The 21,008-nt window shown below is 38.8% G+C and overlaps 1 protein-coding gene across 1 annotated transcript in view; it reads right to left on the reverse strand.

Annotated features, from left to right (window-relative positions):
* Positions 1 to 21,008, reverse strand: part of LOC140172593 (hyalin-like) — an 89,640-nt gene that overhangs the window by 5,790 nt on the left and 62,842 nt on the right. The window contains exons 9-13 of the mRNA XM_072195732.1: positions 15,917 to 16,180; positions 14,951 to 15,208; positions 12,675 to 12,703; positions 5,747 to 5,889; positions 167 to 317 (exon numbers count right to left, since the gene is read on the reverse strand). Of these exons, the coding sequence (XP_072051833.1) occupies positions 167 to 317; positions 5,747 to 5,889; positions 12,675 to 12,703; positions 14,951 to 15,208; positions 15,917 to 16,180 (845 nt within the window). The remainder of the gene's footprint in view (positions 1 to 166; positions 318 to 5,746; positions 5,890 to 12,674; positions 12,704 to 14,950; positions 15,209 to 15,916; positions 16,181 to 21,008) is intronic.

A 21,008-nucleotide genomic window follows, 5' to 3' on the forward strand; every position in this document is an offset into this window, starting at 1 on the left:
TTTGTTGTTCAGTATGTTTTATTCAAAAGAAAAAAGCAACACTGCAGTAAAATTACTGACGTATTTGTCGAAACGGGAAAAAACACACCAAAAACGGGAAAAACGCACACAAAACTTTGAACGGTATTCTGGCGCTTAATCCATTTAATGAATTGTTAAAACTTACAAGGTTGACCTGCGCAAGGTTATTTCCTGCAAACGTCACCAAATTAGGAATCTGGGGTGTAAAAGTTTCGCATATCTTGGAAGTAGCCTGTCTTTTGCTACGAGTCTGCTCAAACTCACTTCTTGCGCGAAAGATCTCTGTACCGATGCAACTGAAAAAAAAACACCCAGAAATATATAGTTCCATGAATATCTGAGCTTCACTAGACTTGACCAAGTTTGTCGAAGAAAACAAATTTGACGATAAAAAAGTGCATTATTTAAGCTTTTTAAAGCTTAAATAATGCACTTTTTCCACATTAAAATGTGGAAGGTCCAGTTATGAAAACAAACCGATATTTTTACGCATTTTAAGGGATCGGATAGCAACGTTTGCACAGTATTTTTTGTGGGACATGGGAGCACATACCGAATTGCATTCTGAATACAAGGATGTCCTTCTGATATCAAATAATTGTGATTTTTTTTAAATTCGCGATATAATACAAATTTTGTGGGAAATTATTAAAAATTGATATTTTATTTTTATTTTTATTTTTGATATATAACAGTCCTCGAAGGAAACTTTATAAATCTAATGATATGCACTTAATGTGCTTAAAGTGTATGTAGCTGGGAGGAAATGCCGTCCATCATCTGATCATTTTGACCTTGATATATATTTTTATTCCCCAAAACACTGACAATCTTTAAGGTTTTTTGGAAAAAATAACGTATATTTTCAATACGGATGGTCAAAATATTTTTCTTTCCAGCTACATACACTTTAAGTACATATCATTAGATTTATAAAGTTTGCTTCGATGAAAAATATCAATTTTGAATAATTTGCCATAAAATTAGTATTATATTGCGAATTTCATGAAATCAAAATTACTTGATATCAGAAGGACATTCCTCGTATTCAGAAGGCAATTTGATGTGTCTGATGTGCTCTCAGGTCCCACAAAAATACTGTGCATACGTTGCTATCCGATCTCTTAACAGGCCATTATTCCGCCATGATAGCGGTTTAACCCGGAATTTACACTTAATCAGTGTACTTCGGTTATATATATAAATGCGCTTTTTTAAATGCGCACGTGACCACCTCTGCGCTGTCATAACAGCTTATTGCCAGTAAGTCTCGAAGTGACCTTCTACATGGCGAGTGGTCCTTCTATACATTTGAATGCAAAGGCGGAACAACACGAGACTGCTGTGCAGCAAAATTGTCTATTTCGTTCAACTTTGTGATTATATTGTAAACGTTTCCGTCTTTGAATATTTTTTTCGGTCGTCAAATACTTTCAAAATGTTGTTTTTGATATTACAAATTCGGAATTGCAAAATGTGTAATAATTTTACAATTTAATTAATACTTAAATTTGACGATATTTATCTACAGAGTTCCTATCCCTTTCTGTATAGTGGTCATTGAGGATTTGGTCACGCTTGCTGGTCTTTGTATGTCGTGCCCATGGGTCACGTGCGCATTTATCAAAGCGCATTTATAGATATAACCGAAGTTTATATCTTTATAAATATGATTGTTTGTACTAGATTTGGGGTTTTGCTTCTCATATTTGAAAGAACAAATATTTAATTGGAATATTCCGAAACCACAAACCAAAACTGGGTGAGTGTACGAGATTGGGCTACGAGACTACGAGTACATACATCTTACCAAGTTGGCAATAGAAATTTGCTTCATTTTGCTTCGTTTTTTGTTCATGGATGAAATATGCTGTAATCAACGAAATCTGGCGAATGACTCATTTTCAGTCCAGATTGACACCCAACATATTCAAATTGGTTAAATTCTTACGCAAATAGGGTATTTTCTTTTGAATTAACACTTATCAAATTGTTTTTCCCGTATCAACCAAATGGCAATGAAATTCCAAATGGCTAAAGTTCCCTAAATATATAGCCAGCTATATTTCGTATTATACTCAGAAACGAATTCTATTATAAGAAAGTTATTTTGCGATTGAGCCACATTAAAGGCATATCTATAACTCCATTCGAAGAGAATAATTATTACATTACAAGATGACACTCGTTGGTAAAGTTCGGGATCGTACGGGTCCTTCCCTCGTTCGAAGCGAAATTAATTTTCAAGGCAGCGGGCTGAATGACGTAAGTAAATGAAGAGGAAACTATAGGGGAGAGTGGGGGTAATCTCGAACACCTTTTCATTACACATTAAAACAACATAAGATAGAATAAACCATACCAATATCAAGAGTGGGATTACCCGCCGTTCCCCTATGTTCACGATAACACATGAGCCTAGAGCTCTTTTCATGTTCATTCATGTATAAATGCCCGGCCTTCAATGGTCAACAAAAGGTTAGCTACCGACCCATTGAAATTGTTTACTTGCATAATAAATACAATATTGATCACGCTCAAATTCTAAGCTCAAAATATTTTTTATATTTTTAGTCCAAATATTTCTCATGATGTTGATATACATATGAATTGTAATATCAAAATTTACTAATATATAATAAAGAAGCGGCTGATTTTATCCATATGTTTAAAAACAATTAAATTTGTAATACTTGATTCAGAGTTTTTTCTGAGAACAACAACAGTATACGTTCTGTGCATTGAGAGTGTTTACAGTCCATTCTTTCAAAGCGGGCACATTTCATTTCATGATGTCAAAAAATTGTCTAGGTCAAATCAGTCTCGTTCGAAGGAACTCACCGCTTACAGTTGATTTTTGCGGAATATTAATTTTAAACATCTTATTGTCTCAAAAAAGAAGTCATTTTCATTGTCCTCGTAATATTAGCTTGCCAATGATATGATGTTGTCCGAGCAATATCGTCGTCGTCCTATGAGTCATGACTGACCCGTTGTGACCCTTTTGATGATGTCATTCCAGCTATTTCGGTCTTGTGCAAGACGATAGGCTGCAGTAAGAGATAGTCCTGTACACTCTTTGATTCCATCTGTCCAACGTGTCTTCTGTCTACCTCTTCTGCGATGTCCTTCAACATGACCTTGAACAATGATCTTCTCCAACCAATCTCCATTTCGTCTAGAACATGGCCAAAATATTAAAGTTTGTTCCGGTCAATCTTCTGACATAATGAAGTGTGATCTCCTATCTGGCTTCTGACAAATTCATTTGTTTTGTGTTCTTTCCAAGAAATTCTCAACATTTTCCTCCAGCACCACTGTTCCAAAGCTTGGATTCTAGATCTATCCGCTCTTCCAATAGCTCATGTTTCAGACCCATATGCGGCAATCGGGAAGACCAGGGCATCCATGATGTTCAACTTTGTTGTTCCAGAGATTCCTCTATCTTTCCAAATGTCTGTGAGTGCAATGGCAGATGTTCTTGTCATAGCCAAGCGTCTTTTGATTTCCTGGGAGCTGCCTCCTTCCTCTACAATGAGGGATCCAAGGAAGTTGAAAGTATTAACAGCCTCTATGTCCTCTCCACCTGCCTTCACTTGTTGGTCTATGTTTCCACCACAAATCATGACCTTTGTCTTCTTGACATTGAGGAACAATCCATACTCCTCACTGCCCTTCTTAACTCGGTTAATGAGATCTTGTAGATCAGAAGCTGTTCTTGCAATGAGGGTGGTATCGTCAGCATACCTGAGGTTGCTTATTTGTCGTCCTCCAATTGAAACCATACCCGAGTAGCCATCAAGTGCATTCCGCATGATATGCTCGGCATATATGTTGAACAGGTATGGTGACAAATGCATCCCTGGCGTACTCCTTGACCAATTGTAAAACATTCACTATCTCCACCTTTTATTTCTTACTGTGGCTTCCTGTCCTTTGTATAGAGATCTAATCAAATCCACCACATGTGCAGAGAAGCCCATATCTTTCATGATGATCCATACTTTTCCACGCTGGACACAATCAAATGACTTGGAATAATCAATGAAGCACAGAAATAAAGGTTGCTGGAATTCCATGTTTTTCTCCATTAGGTTTCTCAAGTTTCCAATTTGGTTTCTGGTTCCCCTTCCTCTCCTGAAACCTGGTTGCTCTGGTGGTAACTCACTATCTAAATGACCCCTAATTCTTTCTGCAATGATATGGAACAGCACCTTGCTGGCATGAGAGATAAGAGAATGATATGGTACGGTTATTTGCACATTCCCTTGTGTCCCCTTTCTTTGGTAACGGGAGAAACACTGCTCTTTTCCAGTCTTCCGGCCATTCTTTACTTCTCCATATCTTGTTACAGAGTTTGTGGATGATGGCGACTCCTTCAGCATCACTTTCTTTCAACAATTCTGCCTGGATGTTGTCAATTCCGGGTGATTTACCATTCCTGAGTCTTTTTATGGCTTGCTCAACTTCACACATCAAGATGTCTGGGTCAGCATTTTATCTTCCTGATCAGATTCTACTTCAGGTGTATTTCCTTCTCTAGATGCATACAGGTTTTCACAATACTGTTTCCACCTCGTTTTGATCTCCTCTTCTTCTGTAAGGATGTTGCCAGCTTCATCTTTCACCACATTAAGCCTGTGGGTTGGTTTGCTGGTCAGTTGCTTGATGTTTCTATACATGTCCTTGGTGTTGTTTGTTACACTGTCCCTTTCAACCTCGGCAGATGTCTGCTTGATGAAGTCAGTTTTATCTTTCCTGACCTGTTTTTGTATTCTCCTGCTCAGATCACGATAACCCTGACGGTTATTATCCTTATCAAGTCCCTTTTCCTTTACTTTCCTTCTTTTATCCGCCAAGTTTTGATTTCTTGCCACAGTTCTTCTGGTGTGGACTCCTCTGGATCATCTTCCAATAGCTGTCACTGATCTTACTCACATCATATCTGGCAGGCTTTCTTTGTTGTTTTTTACGTCTCAGCTTTTTCATATTTTCAAAGTTGTTTTCCAGAGGTTTCGTCTGGCTTCTCTGTCCACAGTACCATCAAATCCAACACTTCCATTTGGCTTTGATGTTGGAGCGTCATGGGAACCAAACATCCGAGTTGAATTGAGTATAAATTGTCAGATTGTCGATCTCAATTCTGCGCCAAAATTGTTAAAGGTCATCTGAGGTCGACTAAGTATATATTGTTGGATTGAAAGAATGTTCAAAGTTGTGTCAAGGTTATTTGATGTCAACTGAGCATTGATTGTCAGATTGTCATAAAACGTGATACACGTAATCACAATTAAGCGTCAAAACCATCAGGGTCAAGGTTAACAGTTACTGATAATAGATAGTTGGATTGTATGAAACTTGGTTGGTATGATCACCCTTGAACAGCAAACATTCTTAAGGTCGCCTGAATATAGATTGTTGGTTTGTCGTGAAACTCGGTGGATATGATTTCCATTGAGCCCTTTTTACAAGTATGAATTAAATGTAGACCTATTTATCACACATTTTTCAATTCAGCTTTCAAAATGAAAAGTCTGGAGTATTTCCTAGTATGTCATTGGTGGCGGTATTTACCAATAAACATCGATATTTTCGGACCCGATGGAGACCTCGAAAAGGTAGACCTACCATAGCCCATATTCAAGGATCAGTTATTGCTGATTAATGAAACATAATAATTATGAAGAACGTCAATTTTCGAGTGTCTCCGTTTTAATTACGGTACCTGTCTAAAATCTCCTGTTCCTGGGGTTCAGTCAAATTGACCAAAGTTTGAGTGTAAAATTGCTCTTCATCTAAGCGGGTTAGATCGAGTTGACCTCCCATGGCAGCAATCAACTCATCAAGGCTTCTTTGCAGCTCCTGGACCTGTTGAAAGTCATTATATAATTATCATATTTAATTTGGATAAATATTAGTATAGCAGTGGCGTAAGCTTTGGTTCTTAACAGACAGGCAAGATCGACCCACCGGTCTGAAATTCAACCCCTCCCAGCAAACAAAACATTTTCGACATCATTCGCAAAAGGTTAGAAAAGGTTGCCAGAAAACGTTTAAATGTCGTGTTATATAAAGGGTATAAAACGTGTTCATAACACTAAAACTGCATTAAAAACATTCATACTGGAAATATTCAAGAATGTTTTTTGATAACTCACTGCAAATATTCTAACATTATGGTATTTAAGTGTTGACAAAATATTTGGCAAAAAATGTTTGCACAAATTATTTTACAATAACATTTTAAAAATTGGCAGTGTGTTTTCATACAAAACGTTTTATATCGTTTTCATGAGCTTTATATAACCCGACATTTAATGTTATTAAAACGTTTTTACCAAAACCAAAAATCCAAAATATATAGAACCTGTTACTGTTAGGAACGTTTTAAAACGTATTGTGTTTGCTGGGATATTGCAGTATAGGCCCATTTAATATACATCTTGTTTTGGACCTGTTAACACCACAATTAGTCTTGAAATTCTATTTTCGAACGCTTCGCCCAGTACTGTCACGGTAAAGTCATTTTTGGAGTTCAGCGGGAAGACTTTCCCTCTAAACATTTCATTTGGCCTGGTATATCTATAAGCCACTGAACACGTTGCACTGGGAAACGTTTTAGGAGCTACATTAATTATGATCACCGGGGACGGTAACAAACCTGGGGTAAAAATTGAGGGGGGGGGTGCAATATTTTGTTGATATGCAGAAGGCAGGTCGAAAGTGATTCTCTAAAAAGGCTTAGAAAAAACAGTATGGAGATGTTGAAATGTCAAATCTCCTGCTCGCTACGCTCGCATTGATCTGAACCATTTATAGCTTGCAAATTAATTTATGGCAGCTCCAAGAGATGGGCAAGTGATTAGGCTACTGGTCGAAAGCACCAGCAATTTTGTCACGTCTTATGAGAAATTTCACCCGCGGGGGCTCATAATTATCGCAGTCCTTTTATCATTGCTGTTTAAATGACCCCTGAGGTTTTGTGGTCCACGTATCGTGCATCCGCAAGTAACTGCATTTTACCGTTTCAAGATTTCTGCAAGATTTCTAGAAATTGCGTTTTAATTTTGAAAAAAAAAAATGTATAAAAATATTTACTTTTAACTAGGCCCTATAACTTTAGAACAGTAAAATCTACTAAAAGGTTATACTCGGGGAGCTAGGGCCACTTTCTGTGCACCCCCCACAGGACCAAACCAAACCAACTTTTTTAGGTTCCTGAGATGACCCCAAAACATAATCAGGATGTTCCCAAAAATATAAACTGGATTGTCAAAATAGGTCAATAGGCCTCAATATGGTAGGGCCTACTTGACCTATTTTGCTGTGTTACCTAGGTAACGAAGCATCCAAGATATTACAATCCTATCCTTATTTGATTTGTTTAACCAAAACGAACAATTTGACACCTCTTTTGGCAAAATCGGAGCACTTTGATGTTTTCGACCCCTATAGAGGCAAAAATGTGACCTTTGACCTTTTTGGTTATAACTCAAGAACGATACGTCCTAGATAGGTCAAACTATACATTTTCTGAATCCTTGTGACTAGGGGAATACATTGGAATGGTTTTTAACACAATTTGAGCAAGTTTTTTGAGCAAGTTTGAAATTTTGACCCTATGCAAAGTTCGATGACCTTTTACCCCCCTTGGGGCCAGTTTATATTTTTGGGAACATCCTGATTATGTTTTGGGGTCATCTCAGGAACCTAAAAAAGTTGGTTTGGTTTGGTCCTGTGGGGGGTGCACAGAAAGTGGCCCTAGCTCCCCGAGTATTAATTTTATTTCCAAAAAATGTTCTGCAAGATTTAATACTACGCCCTATTTTTTTCTTCAAAATTGTTACGGGCATAAAAACTCTCAACTGAACCAATCAAAGCCATCATTTTCATGTAATGTAGGTCTTTTCAAATGAAGTTTTTGGCATATTTGGCTGATGTTTTTTGTCCAAAATTACACCCTGTTTGCATCAGTCAAATTCGTTGTGATTGTAGGAAAACAAATCAATTTTGAATTATTATTTTAATTCGGACAATAAATCCCACAAAAAATGAACAATAGTCAATGGGTTTTCATTTCTTACCTCATTAGATTGTCTAAAAATGGACGGAAACACCTCCTGACATGTTACAACTAACACGGTGGCGCAGCGGCCTACGATTTCGACTTATAATCGCGAGATAGCTCGAGGTCGTGGGTTCAAATCCCCGCGGCGTCAACATGTTGTGCAATTACACCCCTATTGCCTCTCCCATGTTTATAACTGGGTTCCGGCTTTATTCACTTCCGAGAAGGTAACAACACAGGTAACAGCCTCGCTGTGGAGGAGGTGCGATCCCCCTACATGACATATGCCCCATGGTATAGTCTCCCGTTTATATTTTAATTGCTTTTTAAAAACGCACCTAACACCCTACCCTTAACACATACCCCATACACCCTACACGCAGAGAAGATTTATAAGCAGTCCCATGATACATCTGAAACATCTGGGTACTTGAGAACCAATCTACTGGAAATCAATTGAATGAATACAGCTGTCAAAAGCTTGATGATTCTCTGCGTACACTGTGTGATGAACGCCCGCGTGTGCGTAACGCGAAAGTGAATCCAACCTTGCCAACTCACTCATGATTGGTTAGTATTTTCATTATTGTATCCATGGTCGTGCGTTCGCGTTGTACTTTGAAATACGCGACATACGAAATCGGTCGCATCGCGTACAGCTATTGGCAGCTGTGTCCATTAAATTGAAAGTTTTACCTTTAGTATACCGATTTCTTGTACTTTCAGCCAAATCTGCCATCAGAGGGGGGGGGGATTGATAAAGAAGAATAGCTGCCCACTACCATGGTCATGTACAACAACCATATACATTCGCCAACACCACCACCACCAATATCAATATACATTTTCCGCACCCCTCTGTGGAGCTCCCTAGAAATTTGAAGCCCATGGGTATAAAAATTAATGATGCACACCTGGAATATGTACCTCCCCACCCACACCCTAAAGCAAAGCGAAAGTACTTTTTGTTGATACTCAGGGCCGGATTGACCTTTTTTGAGCCCCCGGGCCCGGCCAAAATGTGGAGGCCCCCAAGGCATATGCAGTCCCGGGTCCAGCACTCCGCGCTGAGGCGTAAATACCAACAGGGATCGGAAGCACGACCCAATTCGTCCGTGTGCAATGAGCCAGGTCTGTTACGGCTTTATGTGCATGCTCAGATCGAAACAAACTTGACAGGATGGACAAACTTGTGCTTCAAAACTACATATTAATGCAAAAACTTTTTTAAATTTAAAGTTGCCCATGACATGGTGTATTATTTCCTTAATGCATTGCAATGGTTAAAAATCATGATGTAAGTCTCCATAATATGTAGTTTGATTGAAGCACAAGTTTGTTCCCAATTCACATACACATCGTCCATCCTGCAAGTTTGTTTTGATCCAAGCGAGGTCATAATAAATGTCGCGCCAGTCTAATTGGACTGCTCATGCGCATTAGGTACAATTAGTTATTGAAGCGGAAAATTAGATTGATCTGAGCATGCACAGAAAGCCGTAACAGACCTGGCTCATTGCACACGGGTGAATACGTGGATTTAGGGTTTCTCTACCGGAAGTCAATTTGTGCCGAAATTCCTTCCCACAATGCAATAGGCGTATTGCATAACAAAGGAGATGGATTAACCTCCGAACTGTATCTATTGTTATGCAATACGCTTATTAATTTCGGCACAAATTGACTTCTGCTAGAGAAACCCTGAATCCGCGTATTGGGTCGTGCTTCCGATCCCTGTTATGTTGGTATTTTCGTCTCAGACTCCGCGTATCCGCGGGTAGTCTTGCTCGTCGCGAAATTAGGGGGTATTTTCGCGAAATTAGGGGGTATTTTCAAATTAAAAATGCAATTCGCGATACTTAAAGCCTTAATGTACGATCTTATAATATGAAATTGGTAAAAAAATTTCAAACCTGATTTTTTTGCATATTTGTAATGTTTACACATGTTCCAACTTGCACTTAAATGGAATCGGCCAAATTTGTTGTCTTTGTAGGTCAACAGAGCAAAGTTCGACATATTATCATAATTTAAAAATTATGATAATATGTCCTCCCATAGAACTGCGTGTTAAATGGCCAAAATAACCAGTGGGGTTTCTTTCACTTTACCTTCATATTTCAACCTAAAATGGACAGCAACCCTTCCCGTCAGTTATTACTAATATTATTTCAACATTTTGAATAAAGAATAACAAAATCAAAATTTGACGGAAATCGTACATTAAGGCTTTAAAAAGGGTTCATTTTCATACCACTTGTTCGCGAAATTGAAAAAAGTGTGCTCTTCTTTTACGAATCAAATGTATAAATCATCGTAGTTTTCATTATTCTTCATTTACGAATCCCGTGCACAAATCATCTCAGTTTCATCATTCCTTTCTGCGCACATTTACATCACATCACATCACATCACATCAATCATACCAGGGAGTGCCAGGGACACAAGGGGTTTCACTTCCCTAATTATTCAATTCATACAACCGTCAGAAAGGGGTAGAAATATCGTTCGTCTTTTAGCAAAAAGAGGGCATTGTTGAAAGGGTAAAATTCGCGAAATCGCTAAAAATAGGGGTGTTTTTATCCGGAAAAGTTCAAGAAATGAGATGCAAAAGGGGCAGATACACGGAGTGCCGGAACCGGGCGTGCAGTCAAGTTTTGGTTTACCTATCTGTTCCCAATTAACAAGGACATTTGCGTACTACCCACCACCACCACACCAACAGAACCACTATCATGATTTCTACCATTATTACTCAAATTATGTTGTACTTTATATCCTGTTTATTGATAAAATCTGCAAAGATTTTATATATACACCTCATAAAATAAGAAAGTCCTCATTTGGTTGCGGGTTTATAACTTTGAGCGTAAATAATTACTCCTGATTCCAGAAAAATACAGCACTAATTTTTTGGAATTAAAATAATATTATCCTGTTTTGCCAAATGAAACAGAAAATCCTAATCCTTTTTTGAGGGGAAATAATGGGCCACTTGTGCATCACAATTGTAGTTACAAAATTCTAAGACTTGGCACAAGTCTAAGTATTCAAATATCGTCGAGTACAGGCTAAGAGTTTTATGTTATATTATTTTGATAATTGGTTATGATTAGATTAGAAAATGTGTTTTCCAACAATTATTTATTATTTATTAAAACATATTTATAAAGCGCATAAACGTAAAAAACATCTCAATGCGCTAACAAGCAAAATGACAAAAGCAACAAACAAAGAGTACTCATTACATTGCAAAATAAATAATGTGGGAAAAACATGACATAAGTTAAACAAGGAAAGCAATTCTGTACAGGTGGGTTTTTAGCTGTGATTTAAATTGAGCAAGATTGGGTAATTTGCGGATCTGTTCCGGGAGGGCGTTCCACAGTATTGGGGCGGCAACAGCAAAAGCCCGTTCACCATAGGTCTTTGTTCGGGAACGGACAATTTGCAGATGGTCATTGGGGCGCACATTACCTGACCTAAGGCTACGAGGTGGAATATAAAGGGTGATCAATTCAGACAAGTATGGAGGAGCAATACCGTGGAACGCCTTGTATGTGAGGAGGAGGATTTTGAATTGGATTCTTTCCTCAATTGGGAGCCAGTGAAGTGAATTAGAATGCATCACTTGAAATTACAAGACTAGTGCAAGTCTTTGTTACAGCATACGATAAACGCCCCCCCAAAAAAAAACCCCGCATGTTTTTGGCCCTTATTTCCAAAACTTGACCAAATATTAAAATTTCACTTTCAGTGCCAGTTACAACTAACTAAAATATTAGGATTTAGCTATGTTTCATTTGGCAAAACAGGATAATATTTTTTTATCCAAAATTTTTTTTCTGGAATAGGGAGTTGACTCGGCGAAATTGAATTGAACGTGGGAAGAATAATCATGATAATACTGTTAGCCTCTATGACACAAATTGTGTGTAAAAACAAATTGAATTGATCAAGAAAGTAATGATTGAATGGAATTTGATGCGATTTGAAGAGTTGCATATCCAAACAGATTACACGTTATGGAATTCTACACCTGAAGTAATTAGGCCTACTGCAGGGATAGTGACCAAAAGAACAACCATGATATTATAGTCATTAACAACTTCAGCCGTATAACTTGCTTAAATTCCCTATAAAAAGTGACTCTTTTAATTTGAAAAATGATTACAAATCGCTATAGGCTACTAATCAAACTATAGTTTGTTTATTTTGTTGCTATGGTTGGTTTATTCATCCGATGTTGGAGCTCTGGATTTGTAGTATCGGGTCACACTACAGATGCGTGTATTCTTACCAGTCGTTAATGTTGTACAAGAATTAGTATCAATTTACTGGAGACTTATTAATGAAATATAAGTTTACTCGCAAAATATATAAACAAATGGCTGAAGAAAAAAAATTATTTCCAGAAAAGTTGAGTGAAATAACTCCTTGTTTTAGTATGCATTTGCCATGCTTTTAGTATGCATTTGCCATGCCTTTAAACCTTTAAGGCAATAAAAAAAATTGTTTCCTTGCCCTCCACCGACCGGGCCAAAATTGACCAAAATCAGGGTCGGCCCTTTAGGTGTTAAGTTACCTGTGAGGAGTCCAGTGTTATTGTACGATCTGTCAACAATAATTATGTGAAACAGATTATGAATAAAACTTGTTTTGTTTATTCATTATAGACTATCGGTATTCAATACGTCTAAATCGCATACTGATGAATAGTTGACAACTACAAACCATCCTTTTGTATTACTCTGACTACAGGGTGACGTTACCGATATTTTTGATAGTGTAAGGGCTGAAATATAGTGCGATGTCTCCCACAGCGGCTAAAATTTCCGAAGCACATCGTCCATAATAATTATTTTGTCAGACAGTAAACAAACCAATAGAAATACGACCTCGCAGCAAAGCATGTGGCTCTACAAAATACCTCGCCGGCTGCTGATAGTAGCTGCTAAGTTACAAAATAAGCTGAATTTATTACCGCGCGCGGTGAGCGATTGGTATCTGACTAATAAGGCAGCTCACTTTTCCCGGAGTAATAAATTCAGCTATGATTTGTCCTTCAAAATATCCCGGCTAAATCCTGTTTTTGAACATCGTACAATAAACCTTGTATTAACACTGTCTCTTGAATTGAGAACTAGTGATAATAAGAGCACATTCCACAAACACATAGTTGCATTGAGATGAATTGAGTGACCGCCTCTTGAAATCATTTCTGGTATTTGTAAGTTGTAATGAAGATAGAGTAACATGCATGGTGGTGTATTTACTCTTGCTATTCAATGTATGATTACATTTCAAATCTTTGAATATCAACCGTTATAATTTTATAAAAATCTATTGTAAGGCTTGCACTTGAATATGTGTGTGAAAATAATACGGTAAGCTTCAGCCTGTACATTGAAATCCCTGTCTGTACATTGAAATCAAAAACTGACAAAAACAGTCATTTCAGCTGATGAATGGCAGCGGCGCATTTGTAGTGGGAAAGAAACGTATCTATCTATCGTACAGGTGTTGTGCTAATCCTGATGTGCCGCTCGGTCCCTATCTCGAAACTATTAAACACGGCGGAAAAATGCGTGACCATGCGTGGCTGTTGAAGAAATAATGGATTCGCCCTACTATCATGGCAATTTCTGGCAGGAAGATATAGGGATGATGACGCAGTGCGTCTTAAACTACAGAACACGTCCATAAAGCATACAAGTCCCCGAACAAAGCTAATCATTTGAGTGGAAAGACAGCCGAAAATCACTCCGGGGAACACGACGCGACGTAGGAATGCATAGTGATCGTTTTCTAGCCAATCAGATAGGACTCCTTTTCTTGCATCGGAAAAGCGAGCTACCGTATTGGTGACAACCCAATCGCCCGTCGCTCACCAACGGAGTATAGGCCTATAGTTCAGTATATTTGGTAAAGTGGCACTTGGTGGCGTTATTACAATTCCACGTTATTCGTGCTGGGAAGAAATAATTATTTATCTGCTGTGGACACTGTGCATTGCTATATATCAGTTTTTCTGCAAAAACGTTGGACTATATCGCGGATTTACTTTGTTGACTTCGCCATATGTAAGATAAACGGATTAAAGCAATATGGGCAGCAGTTCCCTTTGACTGAGGCCTTTCTCTGTGCTCTGCTGTAAGCCTTAGTTGAGGCTTTTTCCGCTTCGGTTTTGTGTTCATTTAACTGCGTACCAAACACTCCAGAGGTTTCACCAATAAAGGTTATTTCACATTATTGTGACATGGAATTTCATAAACGCATTCAGCCGTTTGTAATGAATCGCGCTTGTCCTTCGGTAGGACCAAGGTATTTCTTAATGTCTGGTGTAGCTTAAAGGATGTTTGGATGTCATGCCTATTAAAAATCCTCCTGGCACGTTGGAGAGGTTAATAAATCCTCCATTACAGACCATGTAACAGAGGACAATCGCGAGCATAAAGGATAGAGAGCAAAACAGAAATAGAAGACACATAAAAGAATCAATTTGGATTTGGAAAAAGGGGTCACCGCACTAAACCGAGATGATGGAAATCACTTCCTGCCGCACATCTATGACCAGCTCCTAAAACCCAAAACTGTGTGTGGTTGTTTGCATTCTGTGTGTAACATGGTGTGTCAAAAATGCACGCTAAGTGCTGCATGCGCAATACGCTCAAGTTTAAAGATGCCAATAATTGTTTCATTTCCGGGTATTCACTATTCGCCCCCCGTGGGTGACACACCAAAATGGCCGATTCACCATAGCATTATACACAGAGCAGTTTTGAGTCGGTACTCTTTGGGTTTATTCTATCTGAATGCATCACTTGTATCTGGTGAAGAAAAGTGTTGCTAGATACTTACATTCCCTAACAGTTACCATGAAAGAACAAGTATTTCTATTTGATGACCCATCAGTAAAGGTGTATGTGACCCTATCTGTGCCAATGGTGAATCTTGTGCCGGATACATGGGTTCTTGTCACGACAGGATCTACGCCAGAATTGTCCGTTGCTATGGGCTCGCTCCATGTCACAATGGTGCCAGTTGTGCCAGGTGGGACCTCACGAATTATATTGTCTGGGCAGAATGTTACAACTGGTGGAGTGTTGTCACCTGTACCTGTATTTTTTAAAAGGGGGAAGAAAATTAAATTACAACTTTTTTCATCATATTATGTTTATTCAAAGCCTCTTGAGTCTTGAGTGATGTGTTGCCAAACTACATGTATTAGTAATTCTATAGTAGAATTTTTTTTGAATGACCAACAGTGTAAAGATTGTCCACATACACTGTGTGATGAATGTCTGTGTGTGGGTAACGTGGAAGTGAATCCAATCAAGCCATCTCACTCATGATTGCTACGTATTTTCATTATTATATCTAATGTCGAACATTGACATTGTATTTTCAAATACGCGATTTACAACCGCAGTCGGATCGTTTAATTAAGGGCACTGCTATAATGGAATTGAATCAGAAATCAGTGTTGCCATTCATTTGCAATCCTTCTGCTTGAAATCAAATGTATAATATGATGGCGGTTACCTGTCCAATTGCCAATGAACACCTTCATTGTCACTTTTTTCAGTTGACAGATAGAAGTTGATGCCCAATTCAAATCAAGGTAATATCTTTTTGAGGAAATTAATAAATTTCTTCAATTTTTGACACGATTTGTGCAACAACAACAACAACAACATCAACAACAACAACAACAACAACAACAACAACAACAACAACAACAACAACAACAACAACAACAACAACCGCAACAAGAACATACAAACAAAACAAAAAAGGAGGAAAAAACATGTAAAATCCTCTCACCCTGTACTGTGACACTAAAGACGCATGGTGTAGCCTCATTTCCGGCAGCATCCATGAATGTATAGGTGACGAACGTGATACCTTGATTGAACGTATTGCCAGGATCATGAGAGCTAAATCGGATTGGTGTGATGCCAGAGTCATCGGTAGCGGTAGGTGGAGTCCATGTGACTTGAGTGGATGTGGATGGTGGTGTGATAATTTTGGTAATGTCGGCTGGGCAGTTTGACACAACAGGTGGTGTGGTGTCTACTCCACCACCATCTGGATGTGGCAAAAAGAAATTCGGAATGTTATATTAAGAGTATATATGGAGTGTAGGAGTTGCGACCGCAGAATTAAGCAGCAAAAGAAAAACTATGACAGCAAACCTAACTACACTAGGGTTAGAGTCCCTACAAAAACACCAACTCCTAGAGCTGACACGGATTCTGAGAAATCAAATGATGGCTTGTCCTCAAAGCCGCAAGGAAGGGACAAGGCTGACATATGTGGAAGCAAAAGGAGCAACCTTATGAACTGCAAGAAAATTGTCACAATCTCCATCATGAATGTGAGGACCATCAGAGAACAAAGATGCAGCGAGGAACTAGTTTGCAGCTTAATGGCATACAACATAGACATCCTGGGGATACAGGAACATCGTATAGTCCATAAGGAACCAGTCAGATATGAGAACATCCTTGGCCAGACGCTAATTACAACTTCAGCTGTCAGAAATAGAGCAGGTGCAGCAACTGGCGGAGTTGGCATCGTTCTCAGTTCTAGTGCAAAAAGCTCACTAGCTAGCGTGACACAACACACAGACCGTATCCTGGCTGCCAACTTTCAGGGTAACCCAGCAACAACAGTAATAGTTTCAATGAAGACAACATTGAAGCACACTATGACAACGTAAGAAGAGCCATTGATTCTATTCCAGCTCACAATGTCCTTGTTATAGTAGGAGACTTCAATGGTAGAGTTGGAACTGGAGATGCAAGTTATACCTATCATGACACAACCAACAGAAATGGAAAGTATATAGAGAAAAACCTCATAATTGCTAATACCTACTTCCGAAAGAGGAATGGAAAGCTGTGGATGTACATGAGCTCTACGGGAAGCAAATATCAACTGGACTATGTTCTGATTCGGAAAAAGTGGAAGAACAGCTTGATGAACGCTGAAGCTTATAGCACCTTTTCCAGCATAGGATCTGATCATAGGATCGTTTCTGTAAGGATCAGGCTAAGTCTAATAAAGAGCAAGGCTTTGTCAAGAAAGAAACACTACGACTGGAGGGTACTGTGTTCAAACAACAAGTTACAGCAGCAATACACAATTGAGGTACGCAACAGATTCCAGCCTCTAGAAGACATCAATGAAAATGCAACCGAGCGATATGAGAGATTCATAAGCGCCACTGCAGAAGCAACAGAGAAGATCATCCCTGTTAGAAAGAAAATCAGGAAGGCGTGCTTCTTAAGTGATCACAGAGTAACAACAGCAAGACAGAAAATCAAGAAGGCTTATGAGACATATCAAGAATACACAACCGAAGACAACAGGCTCAGTTATAATCAGGCTAAGTCTGATCTAGCAGGAGCCTATAATCAGGCAATAGAGGATGATCTCAACATCAAGCTGAGAGAAGTTGAAATGACTCATGACAACTGTAAACACAGTCAGAGTTGGAGACTGATTAATGACATTACAGGAAGAAAATCGTCAATGAGGGGCCAGCTGAAAGGAGACACTCAGATGGAAAGGGTTAGCAACTGGTATCATCACTTCAAAGATCTACTAGGAAGTTGCCCAGATATAGAGGGAGAAGATGATACGATAGAGCCCATCACAGATGATCTCACGATTGAGGTTGGACGTTTTAGCCATGAAGAATACACAAAGGCAAAGACAGCAATAGCAGAAGGAAAGAGTAGTGGAGAAGACGGCATCCCACCAGAAGTCTTAAAGAGATGTGACCTGGATGACCTGGTGCTAGGATTTTGCAACGATGCATTGCTGAAAGAAAGAATGCCTGACCAGTGGTCTATTCTTAACATAATCCCAATACCAAAGTTAAGGAGGTAATTACCGTGGCATCAGCCTATCATCAATAGTGGCCAAAACCTTCAATAGGTTGATACTCAACAGGATAAGACCCAAAGTTGACGTACTTCTGAGAAACAACCAGAATGGCTTCAGAGTGGGAGGAACTACTGTCAGCCACATACTGGCTCTTAGAAGGATACTAGAAGGAGTGAAGGCCAAAAAATCTACCAGCCATTATAACATTCATTGACTTCCGAAAAGCCTTCGACACTATTCACCGAGGTAAGATGCTACAAATCCTCAAAGCCTATGGGATACCAAAACAACATGTGGATGCCATTGGAACGACATACAAGAAAACCAGAGCCAAAGTGATCTCCCCTGATGGTGAAACTGAGCTGTTTGACATCGTAGCCGGCGTTCTACAAGGAGATACCCTTGCCCCGTATTTGTTTGTGATAGTGCTTGACTATGCCTTGAGAATGGCTATAGATGGCAAGGAAGAAGCACCAGGATTCCAGCTTGAAAGGCAAAAAAACAGACGAGTTGGGCCAGAAGTGGTAACCGACCTGGACTTCGCTGATGACATCGCCCTATTGTCAGAAGAAATAAAACAAGCTCAGGAACTGCTACAAAGGGTAGAAGCATCAGTCGGAAGAGTCGGCTTAAAGATGAATGCTACCAAGACAAAGTTCATGTCCTTTAACCAAGAACAGCAAGTTAACATCAGCACAAATAATGGTACAAAGCTAGATGAGGTGAAAGACTTCAAATATCTAGGAGCATGGATGGCTAGCACTGAGCATGATGTCAAAACACGCAAGGCAGCCGCTTGGAGAGCATGCAACAGCCTAAGCAAGATCTGGAAGTCTGTTCTACCAAGGAATTTCAAACTGCGGGTCTTCAGTGCAACAGTGGAGTCTGTGTTAACGTACGGATGTTAAGCCTGGACCATAACTCCCAAACTAGCCAAAGAGCTGGATGACTGTTACACCCGTATGCTAAGGGCAGTGTACAATATCCATTGGAAACAGCACATAAGCAACAAAGAGTTGTATGGAGACCTCCCAAGGCTCTCAGAGAAGATCAGAGAAAGGAGAACACGCTTCGCTGGCCACTGCTTCAGGAGCAAATGTGAACCTGTCGCCAACCTGATAAACTGGGCACCCAAACATGGTACAAGAAACCCTGGTAGACCACCCCTTACATATGTAGATGTACTCAAGCAAGACACTGGACTGGAAGCATCTGACTTGGGAACGGCGATGCAGGACAGGAGGATATGGAGAGCTGTCGTGGTTCGGGAAAACCACCCGAAATAAGCAAGTAAGCAATATATGGAGTGTGTGAGCAGCATGAAAACACTACATCGTCACCCTGATATGATAATTGCTCAACTCATTTTTTATAGTTTTCAGAAAAAGTACCGATATCAACAATATGATAAAAACATGTCATATACACATATTTATCCACCAATCATTGGACAAGAACAAATGATAATGAGGCAAATTAAAAGGAATTATCAGAAACGATTAGGGTGATTACATAACTGATACATGTGACTAGTAACTTTGGCCTGTGAAAAATCGGAGCAATATCTTCAGTCAAACAGCTGAGTTAGGCATAAATTATGGAGTTAAATCGACTTGATGTGGTCATGAAAATGTAGAAATTTAACATCTCTGAAGTTTGAAATAACATCACATTATTTTCAATTATAAAAATCCACTTTTTAAGGTTGTGGCGGTTGTTGAATTCAACTGTAATAGCCCAACATTTTATGACACACCACATTCTGCTGTAGATTGAAACTTGTCATAAAATTTACACTTAATAATTTCCGATACTTACGCACTTACCATAATGCCGTATCATATCATGATATGAAATGAAATACGATATATTAAATAAGTCACTTAACATGCTTGCTTAAAAGATAAAATGATACAAACATGCTTACAACTATTAATTCAAATACACATTTCATGCATACTCATGGTACTAATATCCACAACAGCAAGATTTACCAGTAAGTGTATCAAAAATGTTTTTGCATCTTTCAAAATAAAGATGACTTTCCTGCAGAGACTTGAGTCTAAATAAACACCAATCTTGACAAAAATCACTGAACACGCTGGGATACCATAAGGCTTAAAGTCACAAATTATGACGAATATAAACTCCCTTACAAAATTCAAACATTTGTGTAAATAATGTTCCACAAGGTTCAAAGTTGGGTACAACTTTCAAAGGTTTTGCTGAATGTTGTTAGTCTCTTTAGCTGGTAGGATACCCACAGCAATATAAGTACATACCGTATTTGATATAGTTATAATTCAGTTAATAATTTAATCAAGGGTGTAAGTCACCACATATAAAAAAAGACCTGCAAACAGCTAGCAAGAAGCTGTAATTTGGAGAGTTCTTATACTTTTGAGCAGAGCAAGCTGAAAAGCAGAACCAACAAAGCTGAACTCTACACCCCATCAATTATGCAAATTGAAAGATGGGTGGAAATGATGGATATCACCAGGAGTTTTATGAAATGAATAAGTTATCTTAGCAATTATTGTAAGCATTACAATAACATCATTGGGGTCTGCCACGAGGATCAAAACTTGGACCACTTTGGTTAATCATGGACCAGCATTAGTTTTTACACATCTTGCCAATGGATATAGTACCATATTAAAATATCAAAGGTAGGCCCTATTTTAGAATCTGGTACACCACCCTTATCATATACCCTCTTGATTGAATTTGGGAGCGAACGATGCATCAACATGGAATAATGCGCAGCTCGTGGGTGGCATAATATTCTCCCGGGAATATTCTAAAATCTTGCCCAAAAGTCAAAAGAAAAAAGATAATCCATTCTTACAAATCACAGTGACAATAAACGTGCAAGTATTCTGATTTCCCACAGGGTCTGTAAACGTGTAAGTGATACTGGTTGACCCTGGAGGCAGGATTGTAGGACCCATTGTACTACACCACATTTCGCCATACTGCATTTTAGAAACGCTTGCTGTTAGAATAAGAAAAATTTTAATTG

Source organism: Amphiura filiformis, chromosome 16 (assembly GCF_039555335.1).
Source record: "Amphiura filiformis chromosome 16, Afil_fr2py, whole genome shotgun sequence".
NCBI lineage: Eukaryota > Metazoa > Echinodermata > Ophiuroidea > Amphilepidida > Amphiuridae > Amphiura > Amphiura filiformis.